Raw genomic sequence first — 23779 nt, 5'->3', positions numbered from 1 at the left:
TGGAAGACCTAGCTTGTACCACTGACTTGCTGATTATCAGTTGTATATTCAAGTCCCCAGATCATGGTGCCTACCTTGATAGTGGCCCCATATGAAAGGTCTGGCAGTACCTGCTGCAGTCTTTCCACTTTTAGTTTCTTCAAAGCATGGCCACAATAATTTATTTATAAATGAAACATTCAAGGAATCCAGAAGGCAAGGACCTTTCAGATGGGACCCCTGTGGAAGGAGGACAATTTTCCCACCTATGAACCTTGACAATATCCCTTTAAAAAGGTCATTTGGGCCAGGGTGGGTTTTTTAATCATTTTTATTTTTAAAAAGAAACTGCCAAACGCGACAGCAGGACACTGGGTGTGAGTTGGCAACATTATTTCTGGACCACATACACGATTAATAAAAACCCATCAGCAATTTTAAAATAAATATGAATAACGGGGTGGGGAGCAGGAATGGGAAAGTTAAAATTCTCTCCAGCGAAAAAGACGGACGTAAATGCTGACATGATGCTTCATGAGGAAGAAATGGGCTTGTTTGGGCCCGATCAAGCCTGTTTAGTCACCCTTTTATACAACTCCACAGTTCTACAAGCTGCTGTCAATTTAATTTGAATCAGCCTTTGTGACCTCATCAAATTCAAACTGGTCTGGACACTCCTTGTTAATGTCTGGGCTAGAAAACTATTTCAGCTATTGTAAGATTAGTTGCTAAGCAACCCAGCCCCTTGATTTTGCAACCTGTGTGACAAGGGAAGAGACAGAAGGAACTGAATTTCATTTTATGCAACAATAAAATATCGTCTCAAGGTGGTATTTGCTAGAACAAGTAGACGGAAAAGCCCTTTTCGGAAGGGTGCAATAGTCCCACAGATCCTTTACGAAGCAGTAAGCAAAGGTGCAAGGTCTTGCTCAAAGTTGCTCCACTGAAGAGGCTGTTAGCAAAAACATCACAAATAAATAGGTACTCTCTCTGGGGAACTCTGATAGCTTTGTACAGTGTGTTGAGATTGGAAACTTTTTTTTTTTACAAGCCCAGACACAAAACAAAGAACCCTTCCACACAAAGCAACCAATATACCAACGTAATGAAATATAAAAACTAAATTGCACTGCACAGAGATTTTCCAGATAAACTCAAAATAACTGAACATAGCCAGATCGTACAAACCGTTAGTTAAAAAAATACCTTCTCGGATATTTTGAGAACAAAGTTGAAATAGAGTCTTCGTGCAAATGTTCACCCTTGATCTAGCCGATGAAAAATCATCACAGATGTGTTAGCTCCTTCCTTATCTGCCATATACACACAGCGTTTATCTTCTGCAATACGATTAGGGTTAGGAAATCTGTTTCTTCAGTAAATACCACCTTTTAAGTTCCACTGACGTATCATCAAGACACTACTGGTGTCATATCCCACAACTGTTAAAAATAATAAGAATGCATGTAATATCATAGGGGAAAGCATTGTGTTCTTCTGTAAAGAGAAGCATTAGGTTTGAAAACATTTGACATCATTTTAACTCATTTAAACAACAGAGCCTTCATTATGAGAAGGAAACAAGCATAAAACATAAAACCATAGCAATAACAAAACATAAAACCAAGAACACAGCACCTTTGCTTACATGTCTGATGAGCACTACGAGCTATAGTCCTTTCCTTTTGTCAAGATAAGCTACATCTAGACAGCTACCCTCTATTTTCCTAGTGTTGATGCACCCCCTGTTTCAGTGTAAGAATTATTTTTAAGTTGCACAGGTGACAAAATCTATCTTCCATCACTATTACACAAAACAGTCAAGGCAAATGGGTAGTATATAGAAGACTGAATTTGTACAATGATTTTTTGTGCTATGAGAACTTTAAAGTGTATTTTTAAATGAAATTTGAGACATTTGCTTAAGACAAAAACATTCCACCCTAACAATCTACTGAGGTTGTACACCACTTATTAGCACTTAACATATTTTCAGTTTTTCAGGCACAAGGATACAGAACAATTCCTTCAATTCTTTAGCTGTTTTGATTTTTTTTCTTTTTTTTTTTTTTTAAAAGAAGTTACTGTTTTATTTCCCCCATTTCTGCCACCTCAGAGCTCCACATATGAAGCTCAGTGAAGTGATTGGGTTTATGAATTTCTTGCTCGTGGATGGGCAGTGACCTGAAATCAGGACAGGCCAAGATAAAAGACACGTTACCTTTTCCGTAACCGGTGTTCTTCGAGATGTAATGGACATGAGCAACTCACGTTACTTGTGTGCTCACCACATGCACTGGTGCTGTAAGTTTTTCCCTCAGTGGTATCCATAGGGGACCGGCTCTGGAACCCCCTGGAGTGGTGCACGTATGCCATGGTATAAGGAGCGCCGCCGGCTCCCCCCACCCCCTCATTTCCTTCTTGACAGAAACTCCAACAGTGGGGAAGGAGGGCGGGTCATGGAATGGACATCTCGAACACCAGTTACAGAAAAGGTAACTGTCTTTTCTTCAAGTGCTTGCTCATGTCCATTTCATGTTAGGTGACTCTCAAGCAGTACCAATGGAGGCGGGTAGGAATTCATGGACATGCAGCTTGTAACACAGCTCTGCCAAACCCAGCGTCATCTCTGGCCTGCTAGGTGATGGCATAGGGTGCTGTGAACGTGTGAACTGAAGACCACATCGCGGCTCTGCAAATGTCCTGAATGAGGACATGCATCAGGAAGGCCCAGGAGGACACTTGCACGCTCATCGAGTGGGCCCTCACCAGAGGCGGCGGTTAGACCTGCGCCACCTCGTAACAGGTCTGGATGCATGAGTGACCGGGGTCCAAGTGGGGGCCAGCTGTGGACACTCAATTAGAGTGAACTGCAAAGAACGGGGTAGACAATCCCCATAAAGCTGGTGGATATTCCAATACTTAGATTCACCATAAAACATTCAGCATAAAACAGCTTCTTTATTACCTTACTGGTTACTCAGAAGTCCAAACAACACTGCTCCCTTAAAGTGATCCAGCCTTAGACCTCCACCCAGGTACCCAAGTCAAATATGAGGATTTCTGAAAATTTCATAATATAAAAGAAAAGGTTCTACCAATCCCAAAGGATCAGACACATTACCTCCCAGGTTATTGAATATTCCAGATCTTACCCAAATACAGGCTTACAGCCAATTCTTATTAACTAAACTAAAATTTAGTAAAAAACAAAGAGAGCATGGTTAAAAGATCAATATTGTGACAAAGTTCTGTCTTGACTCCATGGGTCCTGCATTTCCTGATGGATTTTTTGCTAGCCTCAGAGGCTCAAGTGTGACCCTCCACATAGCCCTTCTCTCTCTAGAGGCAAGGGTCACAGTCTACTGAGCCATTTTCATCATAAACCAGCAAGGGAGGTGAGGAGAAACAACCCTCCCTCACACAGTCTCTGTTGTCTCCCAGTATCAGTGATTAATCAGGGAGGGGAGGGGAGGGGGGGGGAGCCCGGGCCCGCCCTCTACTCCGGGCTCCAGCCCAGAGACCCTAAACTTAGCAGCTATGAAAGCTGACTTTTTGGAAATAGGGCATGTACAATTCCCTGGGCTACTTCCCCACAGCAGCCCCCACTCAATGTCTTCTTCACAATTACCTCAGGGCCTCCTTCCTTGCATCTGATATGGATTCGTACTACTTCGTTCCTCCAACAGCAGAGCTCCCTCCTATAGCTCCTGTGACCCACCCCGCACTGACTAACAGAGGCTTTTAACTAGTTCCAGCCAGTCCTTAATTGGCTTCAGGTGTCCCAATCAATCTAGCTGTCTCTCCTGCTTTCTAGAAGGATCTTAATTGGCCCCAGGTGTCTTGATTAACCTGGAGCAACTGCCATTTGGTTACCATGGTACCAGGGATTTGTTTAGCCTGGGGCTAACATACCTGTTCCTCACTACTTTACTGTAGCCATCTGGCCTTGCCCCATCACAATATACATACAGACATGAGTTTAGTTCTTAAGATTCAGATTCACAGCAGAGATGGTTAGCTTTGTGGTTGCAAAGAGTCTCTTATAACCTATGATTATAATCCAATGTTTATATTTTAGGGCGATCCAGTTAGAACTGGGATCTCAGTCTTTACGGCTCAAGCTTCTCCTGTATGAAGCCTCAAGCAGATCGGAGATGACAGAATCAGGACCCAATGGTCTTTTATACAGTTTTTTAGCATCCACTTGACCATGCAGTCCTGGGTAAACAATAGGCTTTTGATGTAACCTTCTGTTTTCTAACTACCACCAGTAATTAGTTACACAAATTAACATAGGGCAATTTATTCATTAGGCAGTCTATCACAAACTTCAAAGAGACATATAGACAATAACATTTCACCCAAGAGTCATCTAAATGTTCATATTCCCTTTTGATCTCTAAATTAATAGTTATAGTGACAGACAGGAACTGTCTGTTTACACGGGTAGCATCCAAGATGCACACAATTATGCCCAAATAAATTTATTAGTCTCTAAGGTGCCACAAGTACTCCTCGTTCTTTTATTACTTCACAGGTTTGCATTTCAAAGTTCTACCCTATTTACTATGAAGGGCCTTCATTACCATTCGCATACCTTTCTAGCATGACTTTAAAAGTCAGCTTTGAGTCATCCAGCCTGCAAGCTGTTTAACCCCTTCTGGCCACAAGTTTATATTCTGTATAAGATTCGTTGCAAGTATATAACAGTGGTAGAAATAATGGCTTGCATAATTATATTTTAATCAGACGTCACAATGAGGTAATCCAGTTGGAGGTCCTCTGAGAGGACACCAGAAGGCCCTTCATCCTGTTCGCTGTCGCGATGAAGAGCTGCATCGACCTGCGAAAGGGTTTGGTACGCTCCAGGTAAAACACCAAGGCATGACGGACATTCATAGCGTGTAGCCGCCTTGCCTCATTGGTCTTGTGTGGCTTAGGACAGAACACCGGGAGGAGGATGTCCTGGTTGATATGGAAGAAAGACATCACCTTTGGCAGGAAGGTCAGATGGGGTCGCAACTGCAGCTTGTCTTTGTAGAAGACCATGTAAGGTGGTTCTGAGGTTAGGGCTTTAATCTCCGACACTCATCAAGCCGATGTCACTGCCACAAGGAGGGCAACTTTCCATGATAGGTGGGAAAGGGAACAATAGCCCAAGGGTTCAAATAGCAGACCCGTGAGTCTGGAGAGAACAAGATTGACGTCCCATTGCGGGACAGGATTCCTAATGAGAGGGAAGAGCCTTTCGAGGCCTTTCAGGAACCTGGTGGATATCTTGTGTGATAACACTGATCTAACCTGGATCGACAGATGAAAAGCTGAGATGGCAGCTAGATGAACCTTAATAGAAGAGAGGGCCAAGCCCTGATTCTTCAGGAGGAGCAGGTATTCCAAGATTGACTGCAGAAAAGAGCGTGTCAGGGAGATGCTACGTTCAGATGCCCAGTGGGAGAACCTCGTCCACTTCGCCAGGTAAGTCACTCTACTGGAGGGTTTTCTATTTCCCCAAAGGACCTGCTGCACCTCCCTGGAGCAGGCTCACTCCTCCGGGTTCAACCATGCAGCATCCATGCCGTGAGGTGGAGGGAGGAGAGGTTGGGGTGCAGGGGGCGACCGTGGTCTTGCAAGAGAAGGTCCAGGAGGTTGGGCAGCGGCCCCGAGGGTGGGGGAGTCGGGGAGCTACTACCAGATCCAACAGCGTACCAAACTAATGCTGGCGCGGCCACGCTGGGGCGATGATGACTCGAGCCTTGTCCCTCTTGATCTCTGACAGGACTCTGCTGATGAGCGGGATGGGTGGGAACACGTACATCAGGACCCCCGACCAGGATAGGAGAAAGGCACCTGGGAAAGTAAGGCCAAGGCCCTGCAGGGAGCAAAATTGATGACATTTCCTGTTCTGTCTGGTGGTGAACTGGTCCACTCGGGGAGTTCTCCACCTCTGAAAGAGCATTTGGACCACTTCTGAGTGGAGCAACCACTCATGGTGAGAAAAGGACCTGCTGAGGCAATCTGGCAGCGTGTTCCTGATGCCGGGAAGGTGATAGGCCTCGAGGTTGATAACATGCTGGATGTAGAAATGCCATAGGTGGAGATTCTCTTAACAGGAGGCCGATGAGCATGCTCCCCCTTGCCTGTTGATGTAAAACATCGAGGCCATATTTTCCATCAGCACTTGAACCACTCGGCCAGTTAACTGCAGGAGAAAAACCCAGCAGGCTAGGTGAACTTCCCTGAGTTCCTTGACATTTATATGCAACATCATCTCCTCTGTGGACCTCGTGCCAAGGTGCGCTCCACAGCTGAGGTCCGAGGCATCCAATATCAGCGACGCCGAAGGATGCGGGCTGTTGAACTGATACCAGTCAGCTCTGGGGAACCAGGGCGCAGTATCTAGCCTGTCTGACTCATGAAAGACACGCACCCCCCCACAACTCTGCTTGAACCAAAACCAACCATAGAAAAGGCTTGCAGAGAGCAGTGAAGGGCGTTAGGAAACACACTTAGACCCCTCCTGACAAGGGTGACAAGATTAAGACATCTCCATTTGCATACAGAATGGAGAGCAGAGACAACTCCCCTAGCCTCATCTGCATGAAAGTTGGGACAGGGATTAGCATACAGAATGAAGAACAGAGAACCGCACTGAACTCTGGGACCAGAAAAAGCAGGGAAGCACTGAATCATGGGAATCTCTGCTCAAGATGTTAATGAATGTATGCCTGCTCACACCCAGCTCAGCAGTTATCAGACCAATTCTAGTAATGAATCCTTGATTGATATCCAAAATAGTGAAGCAGCCTAGTTGCATTGTGAGCTCCCTGGAAGAAACCACCACCCATAGCCAAGAGTGATCGGCTCCTATTGTCTAGCCTAAAGAAAAACCCTTGAGTCATCAGTTTACCGATGAACAAATCTAGTGTTCTCCCTTGAACCACTGTTGTTTCTCTACAAAACCCCCCACCTATGTTCAAGTAAGTGTTCTGATGCTTAGATCCAAACTATGCATCAGTTCCACTGGGACTCCATCTTCTCCTGACTGATTGTGCTGCTCTGCCTGTCTCCAGCACTCAGGACCTTGAGCTACCACCATCACCTGGGAACCCCGACCAGTTCAAGCCTCAGAGTGGGTGAGATCCCCCCTCTTTTTCTCTGTTTTCCTTTCTACTTTATATATTAACCCTTAATAATGTATGTTATGTTGGTTTAGCCCTCCTTGAGTGGTTATCACTATTATTCAATAAGTAACGTTTATGGTTAAGCTGGTTGCTTCTCTCTCTCTGAACTTTACTCTTGTGTTTTTAGCTTCCCCCATTTACTCTACAGCAATGCTTCTTGTACCTAAGCTAAAGATCCCTGCAGCGCCCAAAATACTGTGGGGTTTGCTCATCAAGTCGGTTACTACCAGTACAATTGTGATGTGGGAGTGGGGATAGGGACATGCTGAATCTGGGACACATAAGGGTGGCAGCTTGAAAGTGCTGCTTCGTCCAGCCCATTGAGTCCAGGGATGTATAAGGGGGTCAGCTTGAAAGTGCTGATTGAGGGCCATGTTCCGGAGACTGGGACCTCATCAATGCGGGCGTCTTGGTCCCAGCTGCATCCACTGAGATGCTCCGAATGGGATCTGTATGTGGGCAACAATCCACGGCATCGAGATCCTGGTGACCGGCGTCAGAGTTCAGTGGATCCGCAATGGTACCCTAGTGATCCACGCCAAATGTTTCCCGACCAGTGCCAGTCCATAGATCAGGAGCAAGAGCGTGACCGACACCACGATGACGAGTGTCAACACTGGTACAATGACCTCTGACTATAGGCTGGTGACTGGTACAGAGAGTCCTGACAGAGGCTTCCGTTGAAGCGGCGTCGATCCAAAGGCAAGTGATGCTCCTGGTACCAGGGTCACGGGGATAAACGTGCTTCAGTAGGCCTACACCATACCATCGGCAACCAATGCTCAGAGCCCACAGAGCGATGGCTCAAATCCAGAGACTGGCACCAAGGGCTCCAATTGGTAGGTAGCCCTACGTCCGAAGTGTGGTGGCTTTTCGTGGGCAAGCACCGGTGGGACACTCCCTGAGGTGGCGAGCAGTGCCGCACTGACGGGAACTGAGGTGGTGATCCAAAGGCAAGTTTACCCCTTGATTTGGGAGCTACTGTTGCCTGTGCGGACAGCACCGGGAGGGACAAAATATCCTGCGTCACCTGCAGGGCCTCCTGGGTTGATGACATCCCGTGCCACTATCCGGAGTGGCCGATGCATCCCGTGATGGGCTAAGATGGGCTAATCCACACAACTGAAGCTGGGGCTTGACTCTCACTTGGAGGCGATGAGCCACCTTTCGTGGGTCTAGGCTCGCCTCCTGCCCTCTCCTTGCCCTTGTGATCAGGAGAACAACTTCTCCCGGTCTTCGTCTTTTTACTGGGTCGTGCCAGGGAGATGAATTGTCATCTGACGACAGTACCTGCAGGGCGCTCTGCACCGATGCCGTGATGCTAGGTGCGGAATCCAATCTCGGCTGCTCCAGTGCCGGTGTCAGCGCTGACTCCATAAGGAGTATGTACAATAGAAAGGATCGCAACAAACAGTTCTACAGAAGGAAAGGTTTGCCAAAGCAAAGGAACGTTCCAGTGCCATCACCGGCGGTAAGAAGGAACTAAGGTTGGAGGATGCCGGTGGCGCCCCTTATACCGCAGCAAACACGCGCCACTCCAGGGGGCACCAGAGCCTGTCGCCTACGGATACCACTGAGGGAAAAACTTCTGGCACCAGTGCATGTGACAAGCATACACACCTAACATGGAATGAACATGAACAAACATTCAAAGAAGAAACTGGCATTTCAGATTAGCATTGCGCATTTTTTTCTTACCAACTCCCTCGTTAGTACTAATACTACAATAGATAGCATATGTTTGAAATAATAGTGTCCTTATTCAGATGGAAAGTTGCAAAGGAACTTACTGACTTAGGTGTAAAATTAGTCAGTTAAAACAGTGTCCCAGCCAGCCTGTTGGATACCATGCGCAGAATGACCAACTTAATCTGAAACAGGTCTTCTGACCCTCTGCCATGCTGGCAGCAAGACAAGGTCAGACACTTATGAGAGAGGAGAATATGTTGCATCAGCATAGTTTTCTGATCGACAGGGTGACATTCAAGAGAATTTCGTACTAACTCCCTGGTGGAACAATTCCATTGTAGAGGGCAACACCTACTTGTGAAAGGAAGGAGCAACTCCCAATGGAAGGACATTGATGATCCCTACTGGGCAGAAAATTTCTGAATGGGTGTGAAAAATATCTGGTGAGAAACAGCAGTGTATGATAAAATTCTCTAGACCATGAGTCTGTTATTGGCAGGAAAGAGAGACTTAGACCTGAAACCACGTGGGAGGAGGAAGGGACATGGAAAAAGACAGAAAATGAACTAAAGCAGTCTTCTTAGTCCTACCTTAATAATCTTGTCTGTCCCGGAAGTCAATAACCATCCCCTGGTTGCGTCAAAGTGTACATGGACAATGTTGTGCTTACTGTCATGGAAAGTAGCTGTGGGTGCACGTCTAAAGAAAGATCAAAAATCAAGAATCAAGGAGACAGTGACTGCAGTATTACCCTGAACTATTCAGAGGAGGAAATAAGAATTTGAACACTAAAGTAAGTAATTGATTTTCTTCAGTGACTCAACTTAATTACGGAGCAAGCGGAGATGGCTTCATGGTCTCTCTATGGCTATGCCTACACGGCACACCACTAGTGGCAGCATGTAGCTACATGCTGCAGTGAAAAGTGGGCTGCTCCCATGCTGCGGTGTGAAGCTACATGTGTCAGTGAAAGGCTCTGGCAGAAGGGAGTTGCTGCTGCTGCTACTGGAGCCTTTCCCTGCTTCCTCCCTCTGCCAGAGCCTTTCCTTGCTGCCAGAGTCTTCCATGCAATAGGGAAGCAGCGGGATGCTGCACTGCTATTTTAGTGGTGTAAAGGGGGTAGGCACTACTTGGGAGTGTAGAGAGCTGTGGAGGGGACATACCCACAGGGTTCAGGCATCTTTGCTCATCTAAGCAGTGCCTCCCCATCTACACTGCTATTTATACCTGTGCTAGGGATGTGTGTATAAACATAAGGACCGTGCAGTTTAGACATACCCTACGAAGGATGCCCTGTAGTTCCCTGGAACCACAGATTTTCTTTCAGAGATAGAAAAATTGAATTTCCCAGGCAGTTACTGTGCAGGAATCTTTCAGATGAGATACTGAAAATGTAAGTGTACCTGCTTTCGTGTGGACAATGAAGACACCAGGGCACTTTTGATCTTTCCTTGACCAATACTGCATTGCACTGTGCATCTCCCCAGGGGTGTCCGAGTTTTAATAAACCACAGAAGATAGAACTGGAACACACCTTATGAGATCATCCAGTACATCTCCACTGTCCAGGCAAGATGGTTCCCTACAGCACCTTTTCCAGTGTTTTGTTCAGCCTAGTTTTAAATGTCCCAAACAATGGGGTTTCCAGCACTTATTTAAAAAGACTATTCTATAGCCTAATGGATTCCATTTTCAGGAATCTTTTTTTTTAGTTAGCCTAAAGATGTTTCTTTTAATTTCATCCCACTGCACCTAATTATACCCTGCTTTACCACATTAAATAAAACAGACACCACTAAAAAGTCAGTTTCCTACAATTAATACAGTTATGTGGTATGTCAGGTAAATGCTAATTTTAAAAAAAGTTATCAGCACTCTAACTAGCCTCTTCCTTTGGTGTATTTGTAGACAGTTGTCTTTCCCACAGCCACTTAGCTGTCACTCAGCCAAATGGGACAGGCACTGACTGAAGGGAAAGTGAGTGAGCATTGGTGAAGAAGTATGGTGCTATGACAGAAGCCCATCCTGCTGTCCCTGGTTTTAAGGCCCCAGGCTGAAATCTCTGAAGCAGGGTGGACTTCATCTCTCAAGAGACAGTCCAGTATTGCAAGATGACCATCTCGCTGAACCTCTCAATGACATGTTAGGCTGGGAAATGAAGTCCATTATGGTGGCCAACTTTGTAAGTACGTCTGTGGCAAGGCAGGCTGGGAGATGTAGTTCACAGTCTCTCCCCCCACAGGGGGATTTGTGACAAGGCAAAATGTGAAAACAGCTCCCCTTTCATATTCAGGAAGAGCATATCAGGAAAGAAACAGGTAGGAAGAAACAAGGGCTGTTTAAAATCCACTGCTGGAGGATTCTTCTACTTTGCACCACCTCTTTAGAAATGACTCTTCATATTCCAGTTTTTGCTAACTGTGTCCAACTACGTACTGCAGTCTTGGTAAAAGCCACAGTTTTAGCTTCAGGCAAAATAAACCCTTTATTTTGCATAAAAATCCCTCTCTCTCCACACTCCATTTCTGGGGGCATCCCCAGATACAAGACAGATGTGTACCACAAGTCCTGGTATTCCAAACAGCAAGACACTGTACCAAGTTACACACAAGAAAGAGAAATTAGGAGCTAATAAAATGAATTCCTCTGGCCGCCAGAACGTTTTTGTTGCTCTTTCCTAAACTCCTTCCAAACTGTCTCTCTCTTTCTAGTAATGAGGTACGCAGAACTGAACACAGCAACTGAGTCACAAGAACACTATAGTCATATAAAGGAGGATACTAATTCCCGTCTCTACATAGACCTATGGAGACTGATGACCTGACCTGTTAAAGGAGAAAGCACTTTATACAGCTCTGTGACACTCCCATCTGGTTGACTCTGAGCAGAGTGCAGTATACAGGAGTACAGCTTGAGGAGTTCTGTAACTCATTAAGCCTCCTCTGAGGCAACTGGGCTCAAAGTTCAGACTCACTCCTCATCCGTTATCGATTCGTGACAGCTATCGCAGACTCTCACTTCAAACTCAAATCCCATCAGTGGTATGGAGGAGCGCTTAGAGCTGCATTTGCCACACACTGCTTTCCCACACTTCCGGCAGTGATGCTGAAAAAGGCAAGCCAAAAAAGGATTGGTCAGAATGGAAAAAGCAAAGTACAGCTGTGATCTCCTCTTAACTTCACACCCATTTGCCTCAGCAGAACTCACCTGGGGCCACAGCAAGTTCTCTGAACCCCCATTCAGGGCAGAAGGAGAAAAAGCTGAATAGTAGGAAAAAACTAGTCTCAATTTTGCATTTCTTTATCTTTCACTAATAACTACATCCAGCTAAGCATCTGGGGTAAGCCAGCTAACGATGGCCAAATGGGGGCAGTGTGGCCTAGTTGACCGAGCACTGAACTGGGACTCGAGAGATGGGTTCTGTTCCCGGCTCTGCCTCCGGCCGCTGGGAGACCTTGGCCAAATCGCTTCTTCTATACCCATGTCACAGATGGGAAAGTGAGGGACAGGGATACTGACCTTTCTAGAGCACTTTGAGAGTGGTGGATGAAAAAAGAGCTACATGAGAGCTAGTTATATTATTATGTGGTGAATTTAGATCACAGCTATTTTACTTACATCTGTATCACTAGCTCGAGTAAAGATCTTTGAAACCTTTTCTCAGCCTGGTATTTTGATCAGGCAAAAATCCTCTGACTGGATATTCTCTTTTGTGTGGAGGGGGAAGGGTATCTCATTACCGTGTGGGCGAATCAACGCGTGCAAGCCACTTTAGTGTTACGAGAATTGCCTGCGTATCATTAGGAGACCACTATCCTTTTATCAGTATTGTACAATTACATTCAGGACACTGGGCGAATCCTTCTGCCTCCTCAAATATGGTCTGAGATACGAACACACATGTAAACATACATTCCTGACAGGCAGCTCAATGTGGTCCCTTTTGCCACTTTTTCAGTCTTAACAAAAGGACCAGGAATACATACCTTCAAACAAAGCGAAACAGAGTAGGATCTCACACACTGAGCTGGGCTCTGGGATCATGTATTAGGATTATAGGGGACAGCGAGTTTCCCCTCCCTGCTGGCTTTGTAACACTGGTTACTGTTGGAGGGCCAGATAACATCTCAGTGTTAAACTGAATGCCTGACATCGCCCATATAAACACTGTCCATCTAAAATCAAGTGAGCAGATTCTCCTCAGCTTTTTACAATCCTTCCTAATAAAACAGGCCTGGAAATGCCTTTGGCAATGTGACAGTTGCTACCTAACACTGTCCATTTTTCTCACACTGCAAACTGTAGACCAGTTTTGGTAATAACTCTGGGCAGTTGGAATTGCAATTATGGACATTTGCCTTGGAAGGGAAAGCAATGACCTTTTTAGTACACTATTATATTGGTTCCATTAGAATCTTCAGAAGTGAGCTTTGGGCCATGTTTGTTTGTACAGAATATTCCTGTTGAGATTAAATGAGATTCACATAGCTAAACCCACATGCAACTCAAAATTTACCCAAGCCAATGTACAGTGTGCATTTTCTATAGAATGGATTGCAAAAAGTGCTTCGGTTTGTGAGGGCCAAGATATTCACCCATCACCAGGCCTTTGCCTACCACTCCCCCTCTCTTGGCATGAGGGTAGCTAAATGCCTTTAATCACTAAGCAGCCAACGGAAAAGTTAAACAAGTTCCTATACATCTGAAAAATTTTAAAATATTTCATTGAACTATCGGGTATATTGTTCCCTTAAATTACTTCATCAATACAAAACAGAACAAACCTGTCTAAGGCCTATTTTCTTACTGTCCCACATCTGTTTGAAATTCCAGAAGAAAGGCTGGTCACACTTTTGACAAGAGTCACTGTCCAACCACTCCGGTGTCTGTAACACATAAAAGGGTTATGATAAATAGGCAGAAAAGCTTCAGGTAGGAATCCAATAGCAGAACAAGCCGTGTGGCTTCTGTTGCAATAATTAAACAGTGTTATGCTGAACTTGTCTAGAAAAAACAGTTTTTCAGCTTAAGGTTGTATAAAACACCAAAGCGTTCCCCGGGATTTATGTTGCTGTGTTCTGAAAGTTCACACAGGAGGAACGTTTCTCACCATAAAGTGGGATTCTATTCTGAAAGAAAGGCCAACATTTGACAGAAACATGGATGCTTAAAATCAGACGCCTGAAATGAATGGTGTGATCCTGAGCATTCGTAACTGGCTCCACTGAGCGTTGCAGGTACTCAGCACTACTAAGACTCAGACCTGGGCCCCTGCAACTCTCCCTGGACCCACTTGTGGGGGGTCAGCACTACTTAGAACCAGGTCATTCATTTTTAGGCCTAAACACCCAATGTTTGAAAATTTTGCTCAATCTTTTTAATTATAATTGGCTTTTCTGAACCTCCTGCTGTCAGACTGTTGTGCTTCAAGTCTCATGTGTGGGGATGGCAGGCAGATCCTGAACAAGCCTGAACAAAAAGAAAGTCGGCTCTATTGTGCTTTTACATTTATATACTAAGCTAGCATTTATTTTTAGTAAAATCTTGTATTTTCTAAGGCAGTTTGATCTAATGCTATGCTTGTCATGCCGTGAGCGAAGTGGGTAAGCATTACTTCTGGGGGAATTCTGCGTCATTGCACAAGGCAGAATTGTGCAGAGATTAATGCTGTGTGTGCAGAATTTCCTTTCCCCCTCCCCCCCACAGAAATGGATTGCAGAGATGTTGGCCCCCACTGGACGCAGGCAAATAGAAGACAAAGCCAGGGGGAGAGGGAGTGGTCGTGGACTGGAGGGTTGCCTGCAGCTGCAGTTCCCAGCATACCCTGAAGGAAGAAGACCGTATGCAGGAAACTCCATGCAAGCCCAGAACCCAGCATCAGGCTGTTTCTCCCTCTGGCTCCCTGGGCTCTAGGAAGATAGGGGGTGAGTGTCTGAGCTGAGGGGGGCCCTATAGCTGGGCTCTAGGGGGTAGAGGGTGAGTGTCTGGGTTGGGGGGACCCCTGCAGCTGGGCTCTGGGAGGAAAGGTTGTGAGTTTCTGAGCCGAAGAGCCCCCCAGCTGGGCTCTGTGGGGGAGGGGGTAGTAGGGTGACCAGACAGCAAGTGTGAAAAATAGGGACAGTGGGTGGGGGATAATAGGAGCCTATGTAAGAAAAAGACCCAAAAATCGGGACTGTCCCTATAAAATCAGGACCTCTGGTCACCCTAGGGGGTAGAGAAACAGGAACTGGGTTGTCATAGGGGTTTCTTTAACTATTCCTGGGGGATTTTTGTGTGTGTCTGTATTGTTACAGAGCTGCTGACAGGTATTTTGAAATAAATTACCAAAATAATTTACCACTACATAATCATGTCAGTTTCTTTTGACAAATAAAATTTGCAGAATTTTTAATTGTTTGGTGCAGAATTCCCACAGGAGTAAGGAATGGAGAAACCTCAGCAAAGGCTATCCTCAATAGCCTGTAACCCTCACCCAAGCCCCAACCTGAGGAGTGATGACAATGACTCAATTCTCTACTGGGAGGGGAAGTCTGGTAAACTAATGTATCTCCTGACCCCGTTTTGCTATCATGCCCCCTGCTGGCAGCAGACAACAGGAAACTAAGTGATAGCAGCTGTATTGGCAGGGGCCTGAACGCTCTCACCTCCTTGCCACTGGTCTGTCTTTGGGAAGCAGGGGCACTCCTCTCCAATGCGCAGCTTCCCCTCTTGTGTTTCCCTCCCTCTAGTCTTTGTCTTTCTCCTGCATCCCCACCAATAGGGCCCCTCCTTGAGGCTGCTGCTGCCTGCTGCATTCTCTCAGCCACCCTCATCCCCACCTTTTGCAAGGTTGCTCTAATATAAATACACATTAATCCATTTCACACCCATTCCTGACTATTGGGTGTAGAAGAGGATTGTTTAAAAAACTGCCTCATTAAGTACACACCCAGTTAACCGGACTGGATTCAGAAGATGCACTAGTTGCTTGGGTATCAAACATTAAGGATTAAAATGCACAACACTGTGGTTAAATAAGGTTAAATTATGATGAAGTTTAGCAAAAGCAAAAAAGCAAGGTAAGGCTGATGAAATCCTTAAACTTAAGCCTTCACTCCAGCCCCTTACAATGGAACAAGTCCTAACCTAAGAAAGCAAGCTGCAGTTCCTTTATCTCAAAGGTGCAGGTGCTTTAGGGGTAAGTCCCCACTGTCTACTTTTCTAAAAGTAACCAAGTCTTTAATTAGATGTGTGTTCTGAGAAAATAGGGCTTTCATCTCCTGCGCACTGAAGCACAACATTTGAAAAAGGTAGATATTGCTTGTGACAGTAACTGCTCAGTAGTAAAATGGAAACCACTTCTATCCTCTTTCAAATGTTCCTTTCTTATGGCCTTTTAAGATTGACAGATAAAATAATTTATAAGAATTAAAATATAAAATGGCTTAATTCCTCCCTTGTGCAATTCCAGAGACATGGTAGAAGTGATCATATCAAAGTGAATACTACACACACATCAAGTGGAAAATCTAATCAGTGAAAAATGCCACCAAAGCAATAACCAGAAAATTTCAAGAAAAAAGGCACTTCAGAAAAGAGCCCAAGGCAAAATATTTTATATGAAAATCTTAAGGATTAGTGTTTTGGAGTCAATCTAGCAATATATATACTCCCTCCTGACAACAAGAATGAGCCAATATAGACATATCTGTTAACACCTGATGCTAAACACTCATTTAGCTAATTATATTTCTTACCCACTTTTCAACCAACTCACACACAATAAAGCAGTTTGTTTTATAACAAAATACTTTTCAATTTTAAATCTTTGTAGTTGCCTTTGTAACTCAGACACATGTCTGAACTAGCCTTGTTTGTTACTGGGGGGAGGGATAGCTCAGTGGTTTGAGCATTGGCCTGCTAAACCCAGGGTTGTGAGTTCAATCCTTGAGGGGGCCACCTGGGGGTCTGGGGCAAAATCAGTACTTGGTCCTGCTAGTGAAGGCAGGGGGCTGGACTTGATGACCTTTCAAGGTCCCTTCCAGTTCTAGGAGATGGGATATCTCCATTATATATTATAAAACATTAAGTAACATATTATTTCTGGATGTTAAAGTTACACCAAAAGGGAAAGGGCAGTTAGTTACCTGTGACTGGAGGCTCTTTGAGATGTGTGGTCCCTATCTGTATTCCACAGATGGGATATGCATGTGCACCATGTGTCAAAAGTTTAATTTTTTTTGCAAGCAGTGCCCATTGGCCTCCTCATGCTCTGAGCCACGGGCACAAAAGATGGTGCAGGCTGACACTTCTCCAGTTTCCCATTCTTACCACAGTTCAATCAATCAATCAGCTACAGAAGGAGCGGAGGATGGGTAGCGAATACAGATAGGGGCCACACATGAAGAACCCACAGTTATAGGTAGGTAACCTCTTCAAGAGATAGTCCCTATGTGATTTCCACATATGGCAGATTAACAAGTAGTAGTCAGACAGGCAATGGGTACCAAAGTGATAGTACAGCAATCTCAGGTGTCATCAGTAACAATAATTGTGAAAAAAATCCCACAGAAGTGAGGTTTTTATGTGGGTTGTGTTCCTTTCAAGTGTAGTTCCACACTACAGAATGACTAAAAATGCCATCATGTAACTCATGTGGGTATCAGTTGTATGACCTTACTTTAATGGCTAAGGCCTTGTCTACACTCCAGAAATGGGCCAATTCAGCAGTTAAGTGTAGTGACACCCCATATGGTAGACAAGGACAAACAGAAGTTTGCAAGGATTGATTTATTCGGGGTTTACCCCAGTTACAAGGAAGTGCAAAACATGAGCTCAATGAGTGCAAGTCCTGCATATCCTTGTCTACACTAAGGTTCAGCACCGTTGCAGCTACAGAGACTACAGAACTGAGGCTACTCTCAAGCATACATAAAGCATAGAGTAAGTTTTTACTACTTTTATGTTAGCCATAGACAGCCAATACGTTATGAGTGTGCAAGGAGGATTCTATTCTCTTATGCATCAAAGCAATTGTTTATTAATTGCCAATCAGTTACACCTGTCCAAAACTATTAGCAGTAGGGGGATTACACAGTTGTAACCCTGGGCCTAATTTAGTGACTTTTGGCAAAGGTAGAAAAAAAGAAAATGACTCAAATGGCAATCTGAGTTTCCAGAACTGGCTGTCTAAAAATCAAACATCCATCCTTTCACTTGTAAACTGACAGCCCTGGATACTAACAGATTTGAGTCACTAGGGTTTTTTCCCCCTGTCATTGTTAAAACATTAAATTAGGCCTTTGGTATAATCCCACTACCTCTAAATTTTGCACAAATGTAACTGACTGAAATTTAAACAATCATTTTGATGCATAAGAGAACAGAAATCCTACTTGCACATTTGTAACGGAATCCTATGGAGTCACTGAAAAACACAGGCAGAACACATCACGATGCCCTCTTCAAAGAGTCACTTTTCAGAGCAGACGCTATTTAGCAACATACATAAAACACAAACTCCCTGCTACATAACTACCCTGAACCACTAAATCACACACAAAGCTATACATCTTACATGTGTAACAACTGGAGCATTCCTAAAACACTAGTTTATTTTCTAACTTTTAAAAAGATACCAATCAGATTCAAATTACATGCTTTAGAAAGGCCCCAGCTTTTTTAGAAGATGAACAAGAGATAGATATCTACCTCCTGTCTCTCAACATCCATATTCCAGATAACAATTCCACCATCTGCACCACAAGAGATGAGCTGTCTTGTGTGGGGAGCATAGGAGAGACACTGAACTTTATCGCTGCAAAAGAAACATACAATATCAGTTAAGTTAAAGGTTTAAACATATGTCCCAAGGCAAAGTAACTGATTTGCCATATTTTTCTCTCTTAGCTCATTCATGTATAAAATTCACTAGTCCTACAATTCCAATTAGTAGATTATATACTGTACCATGTGCTGTGAATTTGGTCCCCATTGGGTAGCACACCACTTATTAGAGGAGGATTTAAAACAAGATTAGTTTTCAGACATAACTATTGCTTTTCCAGTTAATTAGGTTGGAGATCCTAGCTTCCTTGAAAGCCATGGTTGCATTGCAATTGAATGACCCCTGAGAACATAGTCCCAAAAACCTATAAACCACTATGGTAAAGTGCTCGCTCTCTCTCAGAACAAATGTGTCAGTTATTGGTTTATTTGTTAAATCCCCATACGGTGCCTGTGAATGAAGCAATGAAAAACCCAATGTTATCTAGCAACTTGAAGAGAAAAATAGTTTCTAAGGTGCTGCTGTGAGCATTCAAATCTAACACTAACAAATGAAAATAATTTCAAATAGAATAGAACTGATAAGGCTGCCCCAGATCTTCCCAAAATTTTAAGATTAAAGGTTTTTGCAAAAATGGACTATTCCTCCTTTTGTTATTCTTTGTTAAACATGAAAAAAGTGTGCTTAGCTCTATAGAAGAGGGAAATATTAAAGCCCAGAAAACTTTCTATCTAGGAGACAGGCACAGAAAGAAGACACTGAGACCAAGGGGAAAGGAATTACTTGAGCTCATTTTGTTTTCTTGCACTAGTCTTTTTTGCGGGGGCCTCCAGAAGAAATGGATCTTCAAGAGGGGGGTGGTTTAGTGCATTGAGCTCTGGTCTACACTATGAGTTTAGGTCGAATTTAGCAGCGTTAGATCGATTTAACCCTGGACCTATCCACACAACGAAGCCATTTTTGTCCGCTTAAAGGGCTCTTAAAATTGATTTCTGTACTCCTCCCCGACGAGGGGATTAGCGCTGGAATCGACATCACTGGGTCGAATTTGGGGTAGTGTGGACGTAATTCGACTGTATTGGCCTCCGGGAGCTATCCCAGAGTGCTCCATTGTGACCGATCTAGACTGCATTCTCAACTCAGATGCACTGGCTAGGTAGACAGGAAAAAGCCCTGGGAACTTTTGAATTTCATTTCCTGTTTGGCCAGCGTGGCGAGCTGATCAGCACAGGTGACCATGCAGTCCCAGAATCGCAGAAGAGCTCCAGTATGGACCGAATGGGAGGTACTGGATCTGATCGCTATTTGGGGAGACGAATCCGTGCTAACAGAACTCCGTTCCAAAAGATGAAATGCCAAAATATTTGAAATCTCTAAAGGCACAATGGACAGAGGCTACAAAGGGACCCACAGCAGTGCCACGTGAAAATTAAGGAGCTCAGGCAAGCCCACCAAAAAGCCAAAGAGGCAAACGGCCACTCTGGGTCAGAGCCCCAGACATGCTGCTTCTACGATGAGCTGCAATTCGGGGGGGGGCCCCCACCACTACCCCACCCCTATCTGTGGACACGTGTGTGGGGGGGAGGGAGTCTCACGCAACAGGGATGAGGATTTGAGGAATGAGTAAGATGAGGAGACGGAAGAGAAGGAGAAGGATAGCACACAGCACACAAGTGGAGAAACCATTCTCCCCGACAGCCAGGAACTGTTTATCACCCTGGAGCCAATGCTCTCCCAAACTGGGCTCACGAACCATGAAGCCGGAGAAGGCACCTCTGGTGAGTATACCTTTGTAAATATAACGCATGGTTTAAAGGCAAGCGTGTTTAATGATTAATTTGCCCTGAAGACTTGGGATGCATTCGCGGTCAGTACAGCACCTCCTTTTAAATGGCCAACCCAACGGGTGCTTGGTATGAGAAAGGAGGGCGCTGCTGTTTGAACCCATTCCCACATGTTATGAAGGTTGAAGAAGCTGAAAGACTGTGGCTTACCAGGGCTGCCTGCAAGCCGAATTCCGTTGCCCGGCCCAGCATCTGTGATCTCTCACACCAAACCAGCAGGCCCTCAATATAAGAGGCAAAATACGACCTTGTACCGAAAGTACACGTGCTATGTAATGTTAACAGCTTGGATCACCGTAAAAGAGTCTACCCATTGTTCTCTAAAACGTGTCTTTAAGAATACTCTTTTTTTCCTCCCGCAGCAGCAAATGTTTCAACGATCCCCCTATCATCTCCATCCCAGAGGCTAGTGCAGGTAAGGCAGCGAAAAAAAACGCACTCGCGATGAAATGTTCTGAGCTCATACAGTCCTCCCGCACTGAAAGAGCTCAGCAGAATGCCTGGAGGCAAACAATGTCAGAGTCCAGGAAAGCAGAAAATGAACGCGAGGACAGGAGCAACGAGTGAGATGAGGTGGCGGAAGCAAAAGGAGAGGTGGTGGCAGCGTGATAAGAGGAGACAGGATGCAATGCTGAGGCTACTGGGGGATCAAACCGATATGCTCTGGTGTCTGGTGGAGCTGCAGGAAATGCAGCAGGAGCACAGGCCACCGCAGCAGCCCCTGTGTAACCGCCTGCCCTCCTCCCCAAGTTCCATAGCCTCCTCACCCAGATGCCCAAGAATGCGTGGGGAGGAAGAGGGGCTCCAGCCACCCTACCACTCCACCCCAGATGACTGCGCAAGCAACAGAAGGCGGGCATTCAATACGTTTTAAAGTGCAGTGTGGCCTTGTCCTGCCCTCCTATCCTCATCCACCACCCCACCCAGTGCTCCCCTCCTCACCCACCCCTCGTGGGCTACGTTGGCAGTTATCCCCTATTTGTGTGATGAATTAATAAAGAATGCATGATTTTGCAACAATATTGACTTTATTGCCTCTGCAAGAGGTGATCGAAGGGGGCAGTGCAGTTGGCTTACAGGGAAGTAGAGTGAACCAAGGGGACGGGTTTTCATCAAGGAGGAACAAACAGAACCGTCACACCAAAGCCTGGCCAGTCATGAAACTGGTTTTCAAAGCTTCTCTGATGCGCAGCGCGCCCTGCTGTACTCTTCTAACCGCCCTGGTATCTGGCTGCGTGTAATCAGCAGACAGGCGATTTGCCTCAACCAGTCACCCCACCATAAACGTCTCCCCCTTACTCTCACAGATATTGTGGAGCACACAGCAAGTAGCAATAACAACGGGAATATTGGTTTCGCTGAGGTCTAATTGAGTCAGTAAACTGCGCCATCACGCTTTTAAACATCCAAATGCACATTCTACCACCATTCTGCACTTGCTCAGCTTCTTACTACTGTCCAGGGTGCCTGTGTATGGCTTCATGAGCCATGGTATTAAGGGGTAGGCTGGGTCCCCAAGGATAACTATAGGCATTTCAATGTCCCCAACAGTTATTTTCTGGTCTGGGAAGTAAGTCCCTTCCTGCAGCTGTTCAAACAGACCAGAGTTCCTGAAGATGCAAGCGTCATGTACCTTTCCCGGCCATCCCACGTTGATGTCGGTGAAGCGTCCCTTATGATCCACCAGTGCTTGCAGCACCATTGAAAAATACCCCTTGTGGTTTATGTATTGGCTGCCAAGGTGGTCCAGTCCCAAGATAGGGATATGGGTTCCGTCTATCGCCCCACCACAGTTAGGGAATCCCATTGCAGCAAAGCCATTCACTATGAGCTGCACATTTCCCAGAGTCACTACCCTTGATAGCAGCAGCTCAGTGATTGTGTTGGCTACTTGGATCACAGCAGCCCCCATAATAGGTTTACCCACTCCAAATTGATTCCCGACTGACCGGTAGCTGTCTGGCATTGCAAGCTTCCAGAGGACTACTGCCACTCGCTTCTCAGCTGTGAGGGCTGCTCTCATCTTGGTATTCTGGAGCTTCAGGGCAGGGGACAGCAAATCACAAAGTTCCATGAAAGTGCCCTTATGCATGCAAAAGTTTCGCAGCCACATGGAATCATCCCAGACCTGCAACACTATGCATTCCCACCAGTCTCTGCTTGTTTCCCGGGCCCAGAATCGGCGTTCCACGGCACGAAACTGCCCCATTACCACCATGATGTTCAAATTGCCAAGGTCTGTACTTTGAGAGACGTCTGTGTCCATGTCCTCATCACTATGGCGATTGTGCTGTCGTCACCTCCTCGCCTGCTTTTGTAGGTTCTGGTTCTGCACATACTGCAGGATAATGCGCGAGGTGTTTACAACGCTCACAACAGCAGCAGCGAGCTGAGCAGGCTCCATGCTTGCCGTGGTATGGCGTCTGAGGGACAGCAGGAAAGCAGAGTTGCTGCGGAATCGGTGGATGACGACGGCTGCCACAAGAATAGATATTTATACCAATGACAAGAGGACCTGCGAGGTGGATTCATGGCACCAGGAGAGCAGAGTTGCAGCAGAGGTGGTGGCAGACGATGGTTAGCACTGTGCACATTTCCTGAGGACCCGGGAGCCCATGACAGACAACATGGAGAAATTTGCTGTTGAGGCAATATCAGCAGAGCAGAGTTGCAGCGGAAGTGGTGTATGACAATGACGATGGTTTGCAGTCCTACTGCACCGTCTGCTGAGCTGAGCGGGCTGCACGCTTGCGGTGGTATGGCGTCTGAAGGAGAGCAGGAAAGCAGAGTTGCAGCAGAAGCAGTGCATGACGATGATGATGGTTTGCAGTCCTATTGCACCACCTGCTGCCAGCAGCACCCAGGCCACAACAGTGGTAGTGTCAGTGAGCTGAGCTGAGTGGGCTGCAGCTTTCCGTGGTATTGCGTCTGCGCGGAAAAAAGGCGTGAAACGATTGTCTGATGTTGCTTTCATGGAGGGAGGGGCGACTGACAACATGTACCCAAAACCACCCACGACAATGTTTTTGCCCCATCAGACACTGGGAGCTTAACTCAGAATTCCAATGGGCGGCGGAGAATGCGGGAACTGTGTGATAGCTACCCACAGTGCACCGCTCCGTAAGTGGATGCTAGCCACAGTAGTGAGGACGCACTCCGACGACTTAATGCACTTAGTATGGACATACACAGTCAACTGTATAAAATCGGTTTCTAAAAATCGACTTCTACGAAATTAGGTCGATTTTATAGTGTAGACATACCCTGAGATTAGGTCAGAATCTTCACCCCACACTTTGGCACCAGCACTGCCTGAC

General features: G+C 45.6%; 1 protein-coding gene across 1 annotated transcript in view; it reads right to left on the bottom strand.

The window, feature by feature from the left end:
- Nucleotides 1–292: 292 nt before the first annotated feature.
- WDFY2 (WD repeat and FYVE domain containing 2) overlaps nucleotides 293–23779 on the bottom strand; it is a 117201-nt gene continuing 93714 nt past the window's right edge. Inside the window, exons 8-12 of the mRNA XM_034758538.1 lie at nucleotides 18543–18648; nucleotides 13637–13738; nucleotides 11827–11957; nucleotides 9443–9551; nucleotides 293–1421 (exon numbers count right to left, since the gene is read on the bottom strand). Coding sequence (XP_034614429.1) covers nucleotides 1392–1421; nucleotides 9443–9551; nucleotides 11827–11957; nucleotides 13637–13738; nucleotides 18543–18648 — 478 coding nt within the window. The 3' untranslated portion in view covers nucleotides 293–1391. The remainder of the gene's footprint in view (nucleotides 1422–9442; nucleotides 9552–11826; nucleotides 11958–13636; nucleotides 13739–18542; nucleotides 18649–23779) is intronic.

The sequence above is a fragment of the Trachemys scripta genome, chromosome 1 (assembly GCF_013100865.1).
Source record: "Trachemys scripta elegans isolate TJP31775 chromosome 1, CAS_Tse_1.0, whole genome shotgun sequence".
Classification (NCBI taxonomy): Eukaryota; Metazoa; Chordata; order Testudines; family Emydidae; genus Trachemys; species Trachemys scripta.
Note: the sequence above shows the minus strand (reverse complement) of the source record. Positions and strands in the feature narration are given on the sequence as shown.